The sequence below is a fragment of the Nilaparvata lugens genome, chromosome 1 (assembly GCF_014356525.2).
Source record: "Nilaparvata lugens isolate BPH chromosome 1, ASM1435652v1, whole genome shotgun sequence".
Classification (NCBI taxonomy): domain Eukaryota; kingdom Metazoa; phylum Arthropoda; class Insecta; order Hemiptera; family Delphacidae; genus Nilaparvata; species Nilaparvata lugens.
The window spans coordinates 38,524,019-38,543,466 of NC_052504.1; the positions used below are offsets into that span (position 1 = coordinate 38,524,019).

A 19,448-nucleotide genomic window follows, 5' to 3' on the forward strand; every position below is an offset into this window, starting at 1 on the left:
CGTTGACGTTCTATTGGTCGGTAACGAGCACGCCGAGCAATTAGTACAGACTTCTTCCAATCTCGAAGAAGCAACAGCTCTGTTGCTTATAAAAAAACGTCAAGGAATCAGGCGATTGTCAGTTCTCTTTCGAAGTGAAGGACACTCCATCATTTTTTATTTGCTGCTCCAGTATTTTCATTGATTGGTGTAGCGCATTTTGGGAATGATGTACACCTTGTTAACTGTTTACTACATGAAGGATTGTAATGCAATGGGTATAGTGTTTCATAAGTAAAAGTTATTCCAATATGCTTCAAAAAATAGTATCCAAATTGAAGAATTCTCTTTTAAATCAATATTTATCATGAGGATAAACTTATACTCTAAATAATGATACTTCTGTTCTTCTAAGTTCAACTGCTGGAAAATCATGAAAACTGTCAGTACTTCCGCTGCTGTTCCAGTACAAACATTTCGTTCATTCGGAAAAGAAAAGCATTAAAACAACTATAATCGTAGTCGTCGAAGTGGAATGTTTATAAACTAAACCAATCATATCTAGAATTGAAGACCTCATTCCTCCATCATAATAATTAAAGTCATCCTTTGAAGAATAGTATTTGAATCGTTATTATTAAGTCATATAATAATAATATTGTTCAGATACTTTGGAAATGTATTGCTTCGATGTACATTCCTCAAATAAGAATAACCATGGTATTGTAGATCAACAAAAACCATGATAGTGTATGAATAAGTATATCAGAAGGAACTATATTGTTTTTGAAAGTAAGATTCCAATATGATAACAAGGATTTGAAGAAGTTAGATAGATCGAAAGAACTGGGAGCACGAACTTTATCACTTATGTTTCCACCACTTCCACAGAATTGCAGCAGAAGCAAGAGAGAAGAGAGTGGAGAGCAAAACGTTATCTGCGATGACGGATCAATAGGAGACACTTCTTATAGAATTGTTTATCGTCTCCAGGTTTCTACTGCTGTGTGACAGATTCTGATGGGAGATCGAAGCTAATATGCAGTCTGCTGTCGTGCAGTGGGAGACGGAGAAAAAGTTTGACAGTTGGAAAATCTCTCGGAACAGTTCATTGTCACGCTTGACCTGCTCTTGCGGCTGACAAGTGGCGGCATAAAGAGGAAAATAGCATGCCACAAACAGAGACAAGTCTGCCAACAAATCTCCTGTTCATTGATTCCGAAAGCAATCAGTTTGTATTTACTCGATCTGAATCCGAATAATCAGCTTACTCCTTCCCATGCATTAAAAATGGTTTCTAAAAATTGATTAAGTAGCCTACTGAAACAACAATGGAATCATATTAAAATGTTCCTTAGCACGAAATAGTTTTACATAGAGATTTGAAAAGAAGCTATTGTATTTAAAAATTATATTTTACAGGGAAAAATTGGTTGTGATTGACGTGATGATTTTGTGATAGCATTGAATTCAACACTTTCTTTGGAACTTCCTGCGATTCAAACTTTCCAATGATCATTTCCTCTCCATGTAAAAACTTGCCGTATAGTCTAGTCTAGACGTATAGTCTAATTATTATTTCATTGAATTAGTCACACAGCCTCCGTTTAGTTTCATTGGGATGATTTAGAAATGAACCAATAACTTCAATGTTGATAATTATTCTTGAATCGCTCAAAACATTATTATATTGTACATGTAGACTTTGCTTCACGGATTGAAGTATTTTTATTTTGTCTTATGTGCTCTTGTGAAACATATATAAATATTCTTACAGGAATTTGTTATAGAATGTTCAACAGTTCAATTTTTTTTCAAATATGATTTTTCCTACGACTTATATAGGATGCAATTGAGACACAATCATCTACAAAAATGCATTTAAAGCGTGGGTTAATTGGTCAGGGAACAGCCTAGCACCGAGCAGTGAGTTGAGTAGAGTGATTTAGGGAGTTGGTGACCGACGCATAGCCAAGTTTAGCAAGGTAAAAAGCTCACGTTCACATCTAGCTGCAATTTGCTTAATGAACAGTTAGTGGCTGTTCTGCATCCGACTAAAATGCCTGCCCACTTCACTACATGCTTTTGCAACATCACCACATTTGCAGTAGACCACCTCCCTTCCCACTGCACCGTTCGAACAGATCGCTCTGCCAGACTGCTGTTGAAATACTGCTTTGCTCTTTTGCTGCTCCAATTACTTGGTTCGCAACGCTACAAATCGCAACAATTTCGTCAATTTATCACTAAGCGAACCACCAGCGCTTGACCGCACCATAACTAGTGATCATTATTCGACCTGGCCATCATCTGAATAGTTACCCAGCATGTATTGAACTGGACATAAACACAGTTACTCTTAAAACCACCCATGAATAAGGACTTAGAACAGCTTATAAGCTTTCTAAATCAGAAATAAAGTCAAAGTCTATTAGGCGTTTATTTTCATAACCTTTATATTATTATAATAGGCTGATGTGATGAAGACATGCCAGTCTTATCAATTTTCATAAAATTTTACACTGTTTTCAGAAATGTTGTGGAACTTCTCCATGATGACGTGAAAAAGTAATAATTATACAAATATTGTCAAATCCACAAAATTAAGTTTATTTAAAAACCATACTCGAGTTTCAACGCCATATGTTGTGAAACATATGATCTGCGAATGACCAGTCTACTATCTTCCAAGAGATATTCGTTGTAACATTGAGTTCTATATTTAAAAAATTGGAATGTTTGTCCCAAATACCAGTGGCAATGCATTATTTTATCATCTCACACTCAGAATCCTGTAGTTATTCATTCTTAATTCGTTCTAACCATTCATCTGTACAAGGAAATGCCTCAATTAAACTATTCCAAAAAATTTATTCATCAAAAATATCTGTATTTCCCACAGGTTTTTCAACTGGATTCCTTGGTAATGCATCTGGAACATAAAAATGTTTCCCTTGAGTATACACTTAATTTCGAAGTTGAAGTCTCATTTGAAATCTTTGTAGTCTTGCAGACAGATCTGGCGTTGAAAATCGAGTATGGTTGTTGAATAAACTTAATTTTGTGGATTTGACAATATTTCCTACTTGTTGAAAATAACTATTCTCACATTTCATTATATTTCTCTCATATTTGACATGAAAAGGGCTTCCTGACAAGTTGATGCACGAAACTGCACATGAAAGGAGTGCATGGTATCACTCAGCATGGAATAACCATTGATCTTTGTTCAAATTATATTACAAATTCTTAACGTTAAACGAAGCTTGACAATTTGATTTCGACTTTTGATAAGAGTAAATTCTGATGAAGCTTGGAGAAAAAACTGATTATTCAGTTTCCAAACTGCAATTATACGAGGGTGAATCAAATGAAAACCTTAAAAGTGTTTTATATTATTTATTTTGAAAACTGAGTGAAACTTACATTTATAATATTTTGAAATTGTCTCCTTGGAGTGTTATGAAAGTGTTCGACCGCTTTGGAAGCGCATTGATACCACGTTTGAAGAACTCTTTTGGTTGTGCCTGTTGCTACTCGTGCACCGCGGTTTTTACTTCTCCATCACTTTGGAAATGCTTGCCTTCTATTGCATCTTTAAGCTTACCGAACACATGAAAGTCATTAGGTGCGAGGTCTGGAGAATAAAGTGGATGAATTCAAACTATCAAATTCAATATTCTGGATAGTTTGAACCGAGAGACGGGCTGTATCTGGTCGGGCGTTGTCATGCTGTAACAACACACCTGAAGTGACAAGTCCTCGCCGTTCACTCCTGATTGCTGGCCGAAGTTGATTTATTAAGAGATTTCAATAAGAATTCATGTTTACTGTCATTCCCCTTCTCAATGTAATGCTGCAAAATTAATCCGTTCATATCGCAGAGGAGAGTCAGCAAGAGTTTTCCTGCTGATCGTTGAGTTCGGATTTTTTTATTTTAGCGATGAGCTATGGCGCCACTCTTTTTTTTTTGTTTCTGGTTGATGGTAATGTTTGTTTATAGACAAACATGAATCACCATACTGTACTGTCATCCTGCGATGAATTTCCATTGGTTTGACACCTTCACTGCTCAATAAACGAATGACTGATCGCTGATCTAACGCGGTGCATATTGATAATGGGGGGGCCATATTATAACTGAAGTCACTGCTAATCGTGTGTAGCGAGGTCACTAACGCACCTGGTAGTCATTGTGTAAGCTCCAACGAACATTCCTGCAAACTTTTGGATCAATCCTACAACTTCTCGGAACTTTACAACACTTTTAAGGTTTTCATTTGATTCACCCTCGTACTTTTATTGTACAGTACTGACGTTCTATCGAAAAAACATGGAAGCCTCACTATATATATTATAGGAATACAAGAGGTGACCACCAATGAAAAAGTAAATGATTTACTTCCTTAGTTTTGACGGATTAAAAATTAAATTTTCAGAACTTTCGAATAAATTTATAACATAGCACAGGTCACGATTGTTCAGTTGAAAACAATGATTATACTGAATTTGATTTTCGTTTCTAATGCTCAGATAATGCTAAAGCGCGAGCGCCTGTAATTCGTCGAATAGGCAACCTGCCTTACACATGAGAAGCTCCGTCTAATTTGTATTTATATGAATATTCTGGAATCTATTCTACTCATCTCGAAAAATAGCAGAATGTAGACATGTATCCTAACTTGAATGAGTTTTTTGTGTGTTATAAATCGTGTTATGAACATCCTCACCGGAGGACTTTTCTAAATTTACAATATCAAGAGAGGAAAAATCACATCGGCAGAACGATGTCTTGGATAGAACAAGCCTTACTTATAAATCCTATTGGATTTCTAACTTAGTTCAATTATGCGAAATAGCCCAGTAATCATGGTATGCATATTATTATCTCGGTATTATACAAAGATAACGTGTTTATTGTAAGGAGGTAACGTCTCTCTCCATAATATGCAGTTGGCTGAGTGCTGATGTGCTAAGTAAACACGGTTCCTTCCTCAATGATTTTTGTTTATGGTTATTAAAATTCTAGCTCAATGTTTGTCTAGAACTGTTGACAGAACAAGACCAGAGTTGACACGCACTAAAGCTCTTTCAGAGAGAGAGAGAGAGAGAGAGAGAGAGTGAGAGTGAGGTATGAAGAGAGTGTAAAGGAAACGAAATCCAAGTAAAATGTTTGCTTTTGTGCGCGTAAAAGCCTGTTAAGTCGCAATCTGAAAAATCTCGCTCCATGACCGCTTCCTATGAATTTTAATAAAATTTGCTCTCAGCCCCTATGTATTTGTTATTCAAATATTTAGTCAGACAACGTGCCCACCCCAAGATGGAGAAGGCCCTTTTTACTCTATCGACTTTCTTTCAGTTGGGCCTCTCTATCATCGTTGACAGCAAGCCGGTAGATGGGAGGCAGCCTGTGGTTTTCATTTCTCCGAGTCACGCTATGCCCGAAATTGAACATCTTCCCATCCCTCGACCAAGAGCATCAATCAAATGTGTCTGCTATTTATTTCCTAATACCCGGCTTACCGGATACAAAACTGATCTCTGTTATGTTTCTCAATACACATCAGATCTGATGTGATGCCATGGTTCACAAACGATGAAACGGAACTCGATCGGAAAGCTCTTGTGAAAGTGAGCAAGGGTTTGAAGTTTTGATCCAACTCCATATTATTAAAACTATATAATAGATCCAACTCTTAACATCACTTTCAAAAGACACTCTTTTGAACAATTTAGATATAAAGTACTGCCATAAATTTATACTCTTCTAATTCAATCGGCTAAAAGCGTTATGGAACGGCTAACATCCATTACACATTTTATAAGAGAATCAAATGAATTTATTATTTAAGAATGAAATGAAATTTGATTGTTATAAAAATGAAGTTGTTCTTTCCTTGTTGGAATTCAAGTTTTGGTAGTTTTTGATCTGTATGATTTCGGATAAGACAGCTGAAATACATGGTTTATATTTCAGACACTACATCACTTTGGTTAATCGCTGAAGAAAACAATAGATTAGATGCAAGTTCCATAACATATTCATAAAGAACATCACTAAGTCATATAGTTTCTGTAATATATTTTTTTAGTGTATTTGAGTCACTATATTAATTTATAATTATATTGAGCTACTACAAAATGTTAACAATTTAAATGCTGGTATAAATTAACTAATTAGTGTCAATCAATTGCTATCTATATCACTTATTACCTCTTGCAAACGTAATAATTATGTTTCACAGTTATGTTCTGTGAAGTGTCATTTCGAGAAAGCTGGTGCAAATGTGAAATGTGTCGATTTTAATATTTTTAAGATAGCAATCAAAGTAAATTTCAAAAATCTATAGTCTAGTTTCAGTAATCGCTGAAAAATTGTTAACTCTAATCTTGTTTTCATGATATCCTCCATGTTCCAGTTTTAGTAATAAATACAAAATATGTCAGATAATTTTACAACTGATCCAACTCAATAGTTTTTCATAACATCACTTCCCAAAGTCATTTGTTTTAAGCAATTCGGATATAATGTACTGAACGTGCCATAAATCTATTAATATTCTAATTCAATCGGCTAAAAGCGTTATGGGGCGGCTGACATGCATTACACATTAGGTGAAACACACCAGCAGTGGTGGAACAGCAGCAGTTGTAAATTATTAAGAGGGGTGGCGTAGCGGCGACTTACCTGTTCAGCGTTTTTAGTGACAAACGAGTGACAGTACTGAAGACTGAAGTGGCCCTTGGGTTCTCTGGCCAGGAAGCTAAACTGACAGTGGCTTGGCTCACACGTGGCGTACGAGATGCGTCTCAGTGCGTGCGCCATAGACACGCGCTGGAACAACACAAAAAAAATCGCTGCAGATAATTCTTCCTCACTACATTATTTGATATTGACATCAAACTATCAGTGATAATCATAAGAATAATCATGAGAACGAAGATATTCAGTGAAAATGTCAGTAAACCTTTCACAGTAACATCAATGCTTCCCATTCAACCAATACTGACAGTATGAAGTAAATCTTACTTGGGAAACATGATAAATGAATGAAACAATATTGGCCGAACACGTTCAGCGCATTACAATGCTGCAACATGGTTTGCGATCATGTTCTCTTGTAAGTGGGAAATGTGAATTGTTGTGAACACATAATATCAAATAGTCTGTTTCATATTCAAAATTTAATGGGATTCCATATTGAAAGTACCGGTATATTGGAAGAGATTTTTCCCTGAATAAAAAATTAGAGATACCTAATTGGTCTTCAAATTGAATCAGATTTACGAAGATAGAATCATGGTACTTTTGAAAACTATGATTGATTGTCTGAAATGAAATTTTGAAACTACGAGGATGGTATTTTCCATAGTATAATTTCAATGTATTTTGAATTCAGAATATCATGTTTTACAGACGAGAAATAATACATCCATAGAATAATTTCATGAATAAATTATTGTAATCAATCAATTCTAAAAGGAATAAAACTTTGTGATTTTCAAGAATAAGTTATTACTATACATACGTACTAAAACAGCAATCTCATTAATAAGGAACCATTACTTTTCAGATCGAACTGACATGTGAGTTATAGCACCATTTCTTATATCCATTCTTAGCAAACATGAATATTATTTCTATTGATCTGTATTATGAATCATTATTATCAGTATTATAAATCATTGAATTGGAGATTCATTAGTAACTTTTCAAGTTTGATGCAATGAAGCATCATTATTTTATCAACAATGAAATTTCTAATGGAGGATGATTGATATCGAAAAGTTTATCATTTCTCCTCCATCCAATTGATGCGTGAATCGTTACTAAAGGTGATAAGATATATGGTCAATATATCGAATCAACGATACTTCAGATCAGACATCGGATGATGTGATTTTAATGTTTGAAACCGGTACTATTACATATCAACGAAGCTCACGGAGATTTCCAGATTCCCGTTTCTCACGTTTGATAAATAGGCATTATTCCCCATATCTTCTTTTACTGGGTAATTGTATGTGTTTCTCACAACTACCACATCAAGAACTCGAGAAGTTCTTCCTTATCCACTCATGCCAACTTTGTACTGCATACGACAGACAATAGGACTGCGCTGTATTTCAGACAAAGTATGTCGGTAGGTATTGTGTACAGTCTTGGAGGAGTGGATTAGCCGAACTTTTTCAGGCCGGGATTTTCCGATGAAAAAGTGGAGAGGAAAAGTTTTGAGATTTGGGTCGAGGAAGAGCCGAGCCGTAGGCTAAGTCGGAACAGGAATCTGCAATATAAAACCAAAGTTGGTGCGCTGCGAGTGGAGGAGTGAGAGTATTGTCTAGCAGCGACAATGGCTGGGCAAAGTTTCTGGTATGCCCTTGATATCGCGATATTGCCTCCGACGTTGACAATGCCAGACGCTATCGACCCACCGGCCGCCCAAGATCCGATTTGCCTTCTGCCTTCTGTCACACGCTCAACGCTCTCAGCTCTCAGGGCTACCACTCACTTAGTGGTGCCTTCTGTCATATACGATCAACAACAAACAAACCAGATTAACAAACTCTTGTGACTCAACTTGATAGACCGATACATGCAATCATGTGCAATATTTTTAGATGGAATATTGACTACTTTTAGATATATGAAGAAAAACCAATAAGTGATAACACTGCTTCTTGAAATTAATCGAGAAATTGCCATGTTCATACAAAATAATATCTCCTCTGTAACTTTCACAAAACGTTCTATTCAAATGATGATTAATGGTGGATAAATTGAATTATGGAAATTAATTATTTGAAAGAAGATTACTTGAAGACACGAGTATGTAATTATTCACAGGTATCTCTCCTCAAGATACTTATTGGAACGTAACAGAACAATTTTTTTCGAGTTCACAAGAGGAGAAGTAACGGCAACATTGTTTTCCATGTAGCAACCAGAGAACGGATCCATGTTCCACTTTAATAATTTATAAATAAGTAGGCTATCAAGGGCTCTGCTCAACACACAGCTTTTTCAAAAAGTCATAGACCTATAACTATAATTTTACTTCAATGGAATAGCTTTTTAAGTATAAACACTCTCTTAAGAGGACAATGAATAAAACTATGGTGGACGCTTGGAATTAGAAATGTGTTTGAAACACATAGGTCTCCACTATGATGATTGTACGGTATATGTATAATACATCCTACTAGCTTGCCCGGCGAACTTCGTACCGCCAAAAAGTCAATGTATCTCATGTGATACTTGATTTTATTTCGTGAATCATTAAATTTATCTGACAATTAATTTTTTCATTTACATCTAAATACGGACTTTCTATGTGCTTGCTTAGTCATGCAGCATTCATTATTCCGAAAACATATTCTTCTCAATCAATTGGAAGTAATATCTATCAGTGAAGTGTTGAATTAAAAAAAATAGAAAAGTTAAATCAGTGTTTCAAAGATGAACTTAATGCGTTTATAGTGTTGTTGATTATCCAGGAAATATGCGATATACGTTGAATCACACAGAATTCCATACTCTTTTGCATCTTCCGTTTTGGGATTGTTATAAGTCAAATTAAAAAAAAAATTATTCTCTCATCCTTCAGTAATTATAGTTTGTGTAAAATAAGTTGAGACTTGGCCCTATATCCCAAGAAATTACAGGGTTGCCAAATCGTGTAAAATTGCAACTTTCTTGAATTTCCAATTCAACGTCAGAATTGGATGTAGAATATCATCCCCGATATCCTAGTAGAGCTAGAAAAGTTTCAGGTTGAAGGATTAAAAGGAAATTTAACTTTTATGATAAAATTGGAAACATCGCGAAGATTTGTTTTTCTTTTGAATATCACTTCGCTTAGATCATGTAGCGTCGTATGAGTAATCATTTTATATCAAATGACTGTCTCCTTTCTATTGGTGTCTGGATCATTTTTATCCGACCCACACTTATTTTTCAATTAATAATTATGTTCGTCAATGTCGAGACATTTCGAGCAGAAAACATTAAATTTTCGACATGCTAGAAACTTTTTTGTTTCAAAAGATAAGTAGGTGGTGAAAGCAAGAAAGTTTCTCGGAAATAATTGAAATTATTTTTCCAATTGTCAAACGTTCTCGGAAGAACGTATTTTGGCCTCTGAGGAGTTTCAAAGTCAAGGATAGCGGCTGAATAATGTGCCGCCATATGCTATCAATAGCTGGGATCAACAAATTCAAAATACAGAACGATTGAAAAATTCAGCAACTGCAAGCCAGATGATCATAATAATCAAAGACCTTAAAGAGATATAGACCCACAATGCCTATGCCTTCCCAATGATAGCTCTTACTTGAAATTGAAGGCCGACATTGGGGTATTCCAGCACGAGATATTATATCTATATATTTTCAATACTAAGATTACAAGAATACTAGATTACAAAGGCAATGGTATGTAATAATCTTATAGGTTGCCCCCTCAATGGCCGATTTCAATTCCAAGTACGACACTAGCGCTGCATGTGAGTCTATGCATCTTTAAGGTCTTTGATAATAATAGTGAAAATGACAACCTCGCATTGAATAATCCAAGCGGTGTTTCATGACAGCCTTTCTAGAGGCAATAAGCTGCTTGCGTTTGAAATAATTCAGTCAAATAATCTTGTAAATTGCCAGCCTTTAGCATACCATTATCTACAGCTGGTACCAATCAACTAAACTTCAACTCCAAACTTCCGTATACCAGTACACAATTTCAAATCAAATCAAATCAAATCAAATCAGTTTATTTCCACATTTGGTACATTAAAAGAATATGTAAAAGTGCATACATTTCATTGTTTTTACAATATTTCAAACAGGTTATTAAAGATTTTTTCTTACATATTATACACTATTACCATAATACATAATATAGAGTGGAGTTCCCCCAAAAAGACTGTTCGTCTGTGGTTAAGGGAGAGTTCTTATCAAGCAAGAGTAATATGTATCTCATCAAATAATAATATACTACAAACATATTTAATTAATAAGATATCATTTTGTCTACATCAGAGGAGAAAAAACAAGACAAAACATTTTGTTTTTGTTTGTTAGCGCAGAGTGATCATAAAAGTAAGATACAGAAAAGTGAAAGAGCAAAGGGATCAAGACAAGCGGTGATGCAAATGTAATATTAGTATTTTATAATCAATGCTGGGATGCTACGTGTAGGGTGAAAGAAGAAGTTGTTCAGCTCCATTCCAGCCCAAGCCAAAGAGCCACCCCACCAACCTCCTTTTATACACCACATCGCTGCAACCCTCGGCCTCCCTCATGTCTTCCGGCAAATTCCTATAGATAATTTGAGCTAAGTAAAAATACGATCAGAGGAAATAATAATCACCGCTAAACAAAAGTTAATAATATTAACTTTTTTGCTTTCACCACCTAATGAATGAATAGTTTATTTATAATTGAATGTCAATTTACATCGTTTTTTTTATGGCGAGTTGATTTGAACTCAATCAGAGAAGTTTTGATAATACAAATTTATCTGTTTATTACAGCTGTTTATAATAGACATTCAATTTTATATAGATTATCCAACTCCAAAATAATTCTATACTTATAAAATTCTTATCTCACTCAATCACTCACTCACTCACTGACTCACTCACTGATCACGATTTCTGGAAAACTACTGGACGGATTGCAACAAAAATTTAAATATAGCTTCCTTATAAGTCCTCGGTGCTCAATAAGAAATCTTTTGGCGATATTTTAACTCTAAGGGTAGTTTTTAAGGGTTTGAAGTTCGTCTTTTAGCATGTATATTCTACTCATTCCAATCTCTTAATTATATAGTATATTTCGCACCTAGGGCCGAAAATGAGACTTTTCCGGCCCGAAATCGGTTTTCAAGTCGAGGCCGTGGGCCGAGGCTAGAAAAGATTGAGAGCCGGAAAAACATTTTTTCCCATGGTGTGAACGCTATTTTTCGCCACACAGAAAAATAAACAATATATGTATGAGAATTATTGTTTATTAAGCACTTCCGAAAGCAAAAGCGGAAGGTCATAGCTCTTGTAAATCTGAGATAATATCTGAATATCAGGGAATTGTCCAAGTATTTTTTTTTTATTCTGATTTTGTCTAAATAACCTAAAAGATTATGTTCAATTATGTGGGAGGATGGGTTAACCTAAAAGATTATGTTCAATTATGTGAGAGGTTGAGTTTATACTTTTTTATTCTTTCAAATGACAATAAGATGATATTATTATAAATGTTTTGATGATTGAATAATAACTCAAAAAATGGAAAGTTTTTTGATCAGCTGTTTTAGCACACTTGAAATTTAGCGGCCTGGAAAACAGCTGCTTTCTGTGCAGTGTGGCGAAAATTGAAATGTTGATACCACATGTTAATATAGAACTATAATCTAGAGAGAGTACCTCTTCGAAACAGTTGTTAACTGGTAACTAAATTAATAATTCTGTCGGGTTGGCATTAAGTTGAGTTGACTTTGTTAGGTTGGCATCAAGTTGAATATCAAAATGCATTTATCACGGATAAATTGATTAGGCACTACTACTACAATCAGAGCTATTCCTGGGAATATTATATTATTATTTATTTTCTATTTGAATATGTGTGTTTGTGATTATGTATTTATGTCTGACGGATCTCGAAAACGCCTCTAACAATTTTTATTGAATGAGGAATATAGTACGTTTGCGATAAAAAAAAATATATTTTGGAACAGGTCTCAACTCTGGGAAAATTCGCTGAAGCTGTTTGAGAAAGGGTTATTGGTCCCTCAAGTAGCAGTTGATCAAGAAAAGTTTCCATACTATGTTAAAAACGGGAGAAAAAAAAGTGTGAGCAAGTGAAAAAGATTACAATAGCTTTTGTTAACTTACCAAATTTGGCGACCTTATTTAAAAACATTGCAGTATTCATGGAACATCTGGAAGAATAGGTACAGAAAGTGACCGGATGATAGCAAAAGAAATTTAAAATCGATCTCTCCAAACATATGGTAGTTGAATTAATGTTTATTGTGAGGTGATAGAAATGCGACTAATTTCTTCAGCTTCTGTTGTATTGGTTGCTCTGATGCTCTATGTTTGTAGCAGCCATGACTTTGAGAGAGCCAGTTGTACTGTCTGTTTATTCCTAATCCGGACTAAATACAACGAGAACCAATCAGAGAAGCCTTCTATTAAAAAACCCTGCTCTGATTATTTCTCCTGGAATTTAATCATGATTGAAATTAAACAGGCTTTTGAGCTACTAGGCCTGATATTTTCATGTTACAAAATCAGCTAAAAACTATATCGGAAAAACATGATATTCCATCAGTTGGTCCTATCCCTTTCATGATGCCATTACATGACACAAGACAAACCTATCAATATTGATATTGATAAATCACAAGTAAATTCTAAAGTTGTCAATTTAGATAGAAATTAAATTAAGTTACATGTCAATTTACATCTTGAATGAAAAAGGCTAAGAAATTGTCAAAGAACCACTGATTTATTGATAATTAGAAAGACCGGTTTCGGTTATTACACCATTGTCAATCTCTGATAAACTAAAACTAAATACAAGAGCAGCAGAATTTATACTAGTAGGCGAGTACTGCTATTGGTCAAGGGCATGAACGCCTGCCATTGGTCTAGCTAGACAGTCTCCTCCCCCTCAATGGTGTGACAAAATGGCGGCTTAAGCAACAGAATCGCCATGATAATAAAATTTACTTTTAGTACAAAATAAGAAACAAGAAAACAAGTGTGAAAGATAATAAAACAAATATGTAAATGGAAAAACTATTGACTAATGTATGCTTACAATATTTTATGATAAAACTAAATTTGTAGTGTTGTATTGGTTGAAATGAATCTGGTCATTTAAACTATACTGGGAATTTTCCTTAATTACTCTGGTTATTTCTAAAGCCTCTAGAATATTCAAAGATCTGCCTTTGTTATTAACATGCAGAAACTCAACATTCTCCCTTAACTGTGAACTTGTGATTATTTGTTATCAAATGTTCCGCAAAGTTAGATTCCCCATTCTGTTTATTCCAATCTCTGATGTGTTCTTTAATTATACTTTTGAAACTTCTACCAGTCTGACCTACATAACAAGCATTACAATCATCACATTTAAGTTTATACACCCCGCTTTTATCCCAAATATCAATTTTGTCTTTACTCCAGCTAAATAGACTATTTAAAATCGGTTTTGTCTTGAAAGCAACATGAAGTCCATTCCTCTTCAATTCCCTACCTATCTTATCAGATACAAGGCCTAAATATGGGATTGTTATCCAAGTCTTCTCCTCACAGTTTGAGCCTACAAAGCTAGAATTGATTCAAATTTGTCTATTAATTTTACTGAATAATCTGTCCACCATACTTTCTTCATACCCATTTGTGACAGCTATCTGTTTAATTTTAGTGATCTCAATATCAAAATCATGATGGCTCATTAGTTTAACAGAGATTGACAATGGTGTAATAACCGAAACCGGTCTTTCTATCAATAAATCAGTGGTTTTTTGACAATTTCTTAGCCTTTTTCATTCAATATGAATAATTACCACAATATCAACTTCTCAACTACACAAAAAGTGAAACTAGCAAGTCAATTTACATCCCTAAGCTTTTGGTTTCAAGCTAAGATTAAAGAAAGAAATCATATAATGATCAATAATCAGTAGTCAATAATCAAAGTGATTGAATAAACTCTATTTAGAATTATGCAAATTAACATAAGAATGTCCACTTAAAAATTCCCACTTCAATATTAATGATAGTAAAGTTTAGAACATGATAAATTAGCCACATTAAATTATTAGCCAAATGTTAGACTAACTATTATGAATGGACTCTTACATATGAATGGACTTCCATGGAAGAAAGAATTAGTGGATTGGCTGCTTTTACACTTTTGAATAAGTGAAAGGAAGAGTAGAGCTGCGTTTACACCAAAGTTATTAACAAAATGTAAACATTTGATGAACATGTGTGTGTGTCAAGTTCCGTTCAATCTAATAGAATCTATAAGGATTAAGTTATCAACAATAGAATAACTAATAAAGTTTAGGATAAAATACATGGGTGGTTATGGAGCAGCACACACACTCTTGTCTACTATCTATCGATGGCTGTTGGATGACGCAACAGCTGATTTCTATTTCTGTGTGTGGTTCACAAATCTTCTCCCATAAGGATTACATGTAAACTTTGAAGGACCGCAGGAAAGAGTTCTGGAGTCAGATTAAAAAATTTGATAGGCCATAAATCTGGTCCTGAACATAACGAACACATCTGAAAAAAATCATCAAATTCGGTGCTCATATGAAAAAGTTATTGAATGTCAAAATTCGAGGCTCAATTTTTATTTATATCCTACTATATTAAGCGAGCAATTTCTGTTTGTCTGTTTATATTTTTATAATATCTAGTTATTTTCATACCTGGTTATCTGGTTATTTGTGTTAAACCGATTTCGAAATCGGCTCTAACGATTTTCTCGAAATTTGAAACATAGTAGGTTTATGATATAAAAATTCGATTGCACTAGGTTTCATTCCTGAGAAACCTCACTGAAGGACATGAAAAGGATAATTCATGCTTGGAAAAACAGATGATAATTTCGTCGTCTGTCGATAACACAAGATGCGTGAGTCTGTGTGGGAAATCAGCTGTATAATCAATTAGCTTACCGTATCTCACGAGGAATATGATCTACAAATTTCAATAGACTTGATGAAAATAATCTGATTTGTTTACATGACATGGTATATCATTCTAAATTAGAGTATATCATAATTTTCAAAATTAATCATTATTTTACAGTTTTAAGTATTTAGTGAGTGTTATTTCGTTATTCAATTTGGTTTGCAAACAATAGAAATTAAAACTATTTCTGTTTTCAAAAATGTTTGGACTGAAAATTTGACCTGAATTCAAGTATATGGAACATAACCTACTTTTTGGAATATAAATCAAAATTCGGGGAAGAATCAGTTTTGGGCTGTGTCTGTTAGTCCTTCCCCAATCATTTTAAAGAATTGAGTTCTGTTTATCAATAGAATATCGGGGGATCGAGCTTTGCTCTGGAGAGTAAAAGCATAGAAAATTTGTAACGAAAGATTGAATTTATAGTTTATATTTATTTATTCATTTTCTCAATCATACAATTATTTCTACAGTTATATGAGGAGGCACAACAGGCTTATGCCCAAAACTGTCCCTTTTCAAATTTATACTACAGTTCAAATCAAAATCCAGGTTGAGCTACTATCACTCATCAAAATAACAATTTATTCACACTTCAAAAAACAAACACATCATCAATTACAAATAGATATACTATGAATTCGATTTAGAATGATATACTACCTATGTTTGCTACATCATTTGTTAATAATATTCTATGTACTATCCAGATACAGATAACCACATAACCATATAAATATACAGAAATTGCTCGCTTAATATTATAGGATAAATAACGAGCGAAGCTTGGTGCCCCGATATTAGATTATATTAAGCGAGCAATTTCTGTGGATCTGTTTATATTTTTATTATCTGGTTATGTGGTTATTTATGTTTAACGGATCTCGAAAACGGGTCAAACAATTTTCACGAAATTTGGAGCATAGTAGATTTATGATCCCTGGGATCTAGGGTCTCATCCCTGGGAAAACTCGCTGAAGGACATGAAAAGGATAACAATTATTCATCCTTGGAAAAACAGATGATACTGTAATTTCGTCGTCTGTCGAAACAGTAGATGCGTTTGTGGGAGAGAGACAAAATTATTTCCAGCTGTGTAATCAATTATCGAGAAATTTTAATCTACTTGATCAAAATGATCAAAATCTACTTTGTTAAAAAACTAACAGACCTAACTCATGCTAGAACTAAAACCATAGAAATAAGTAACAAGAAAAAACCTATAAAAAAATGGATTACTCCAGCCTTAGTCGCGTCAATACAGGAGAGAGATAAATTACATAGAAAATTATTAAAAAACCCCAATAACTTAGAATTGATAAATCAATATAAGAGATACAGAAATACACTCAATACTCTGATAAAAAAAGCAAGATTAATTATTTTAACTGTAAATTCGAGGAACACAAAAACGATTCTAAAAAACCTGGAAATACATTAATGAACTACTCGACTTGAAAAAAATTCAAAATCAATAAATCTAGATGCTACTACTCTTAATAAATATTTCGCTGGTGTTGGAGAATCGTTCGCTAGAAAGATAACCGATAATACAGACAATATAGAGATTCCCAAGTCAATAGCAAATCCTAATGTAAAAAGTATCTTCCTCATTCCCACAAAAGATTATGAAATAGAGTTATTAATAGATCAACTCAAGAATAAATTTACACCAGGTGTTGATAACTTTACAGGACCTTTCCTCAAAAAAATATCACCCTCTATAACCTCACCTTTAGTTCATATATTTAACAAATGTTTAAGCGAAGGATATTTCCCTAGAAAATTCAAAGAAGCTAAAATTATACCATTACCAAAAACTGGAGACCTTGGGAACCCGGATAGTTACAGACCGATTAGTTTAATGAGTAATATTTCTAAAATACTAGAAAAAATTTTGAAAAACAGATTAATGAGTTTCCTAGATAAACATAAAATCATTGACAACAATCAATATGGTTTCCAAGCAAATAGTTCAACCAAAGATGCGGTAATCCACCCCCACAAAGTACCCCAACTCCCAACTCTTTAGTTTTTAACATTAGTCAGTGTATGACAATAAAATTCACATCTTAAGGTGCTTACAGATTTACGCGCCGCGAACATGAGCAATTCACTTTTAATCAGCTGATGCCAAGCTTTTTATATCTGTATTTTACCGTTTCTGTAAAAATACAGATATAATCAGCTGATTAAAAGTGAATTGCTCATGTTTGCGGCGCGTATATCTGTACGCACCTCTACATTCTAATCTTCCAAAGGACATTATTTACCTTTGGTCTTGTGAGGAATTCTTTCTGTTTTCATAATATATACCATCGTTTCTTATCTCTTAAAAATAGAAATAAAGTATTTTTTGATATTATTTTTGAGACTAGCAGTGCACCCGTTCTTGTTCGGGAGGACTAGAAAGAACTTCATTACATCAGGAAAAACTACATGACACATATTTTAATAGGATATTAAAAGATAAGTAAGGGAGTCTTTGCTTTTTAAATGTTAAGGTTACTTATAAAAAGTTGAATAATAATATCATTGATAATTCTTTATTGCAAAAGAATATTGCATAGCAATCTTGGTAAACATTCATACAAATTTGGAACGATTTTATTCTTACAATATATAATGTCGGCAAGTTTAGGTATTCTAAATCCTATACTATTAAACGAGCAATTTCTGTTTAGATGTTTTAATGTTTAAATTTTTAGATGTTTATATGTTTGTATTTCACCGGATCTCGAAAACGGCTCTAACGATTCTCACGAAATTCAGAACATAGTAGGTTTATAATATGAAAATTCGATTACACTAGGTCTCATCCCTGGGGAAACTCGCTGAAGGACATTAAAAGAATTTATTCATCCTTGGAAAAACAGCTGATAATTTCGGCGTCTGTTGATGATGGAAGTGAGTGAGCGAGTGCATGTGTGTGGGACTGAGACAAAATTATGACTCAGCTGTTGAACTTTTGTACATAATTCAATCGGGTACTTAGTGACAGTTGTACAAAAGCCAGATGAATTTTAATCCTGATTAATTCCAGTAGAACCAATCACATAAGCTATCTTTTTGAGATGGTCTTCTGTGAATTGGTTCACGTGACATGAATCAGGATTAAAATTTAACATGCTTTTGTGAGAGAAATTTTTGCATTCCTCTGCGAATTAATCTCAATCCACTGTGATTAGATAGAACCTTTCTGTATGAACTATGAATATTTATTATAATTTCTTCTTTCGTAATAATTTTCATATGCTTTTGTAGGTACTCTAGAGCGGAGCTCGGTGCCCCGATATTTATCATGAATTGGAATAGGTTGTCACTGATGTTGTGTTGTTGGTAGTATTTACTTTTTAACATTACAGGAGTAAATAACACAAGTCGAACAAAATGTATCTTTAAATGGTTTGGTTTTTGGAATAAAGATATCATCTGAACAAGTACATTTTGTAAATTCTATCTATTAATACCAAATATCGGGGCACCGAGCTTTGCTCGTTATTTATTCATTGATAAACAGATTTATTTCATTGATAATCATTTCTTTGAAATGATTGGGGAAGTTTTAACAGGCACAGCCCTAAACTGTTACTTACCCGTTATTTATTCACTACAAAAAATATATTTCGTCTGTGATTTATTCACAGATGAAATCATCATCTGTTTTTCCAAGGATGAATTATCCTTTTCATGTCCTTCAGGGAGTTTTCTCAGGGATGAGACCTAGTGCAATCGAATTTTGACATCATAAAC

At 33.9% G+C, this 19,448-nt stretch overlaps 1 protein-coding gene across 4 annotated transcripts in view; it reads right to left on the reverse strand.

The window, feature by feature from the left end:
- The window catches only part of LOC111058609 (tensin-2), a 433,706-nt gene that overhangs the window by 120,266 nt on the left and 293,992 nt on the right, over window positions 1-19,448 (reverse strand). For all 4 annotated transcript variants that reach the window (XM_039433079.1, XM_039433069.1, XM_039433097.1 and 1 more), the window contains one exon: window positions 6,668-6,814. In XM_039433079.1, the coding sequence (XP_039289013.1) occupies window positions 6,668-6,814 (147 nt within the window). The remainder of the gene's footprint in view (window positions 1-6,667; window positions 6,815-19,448) is intronic.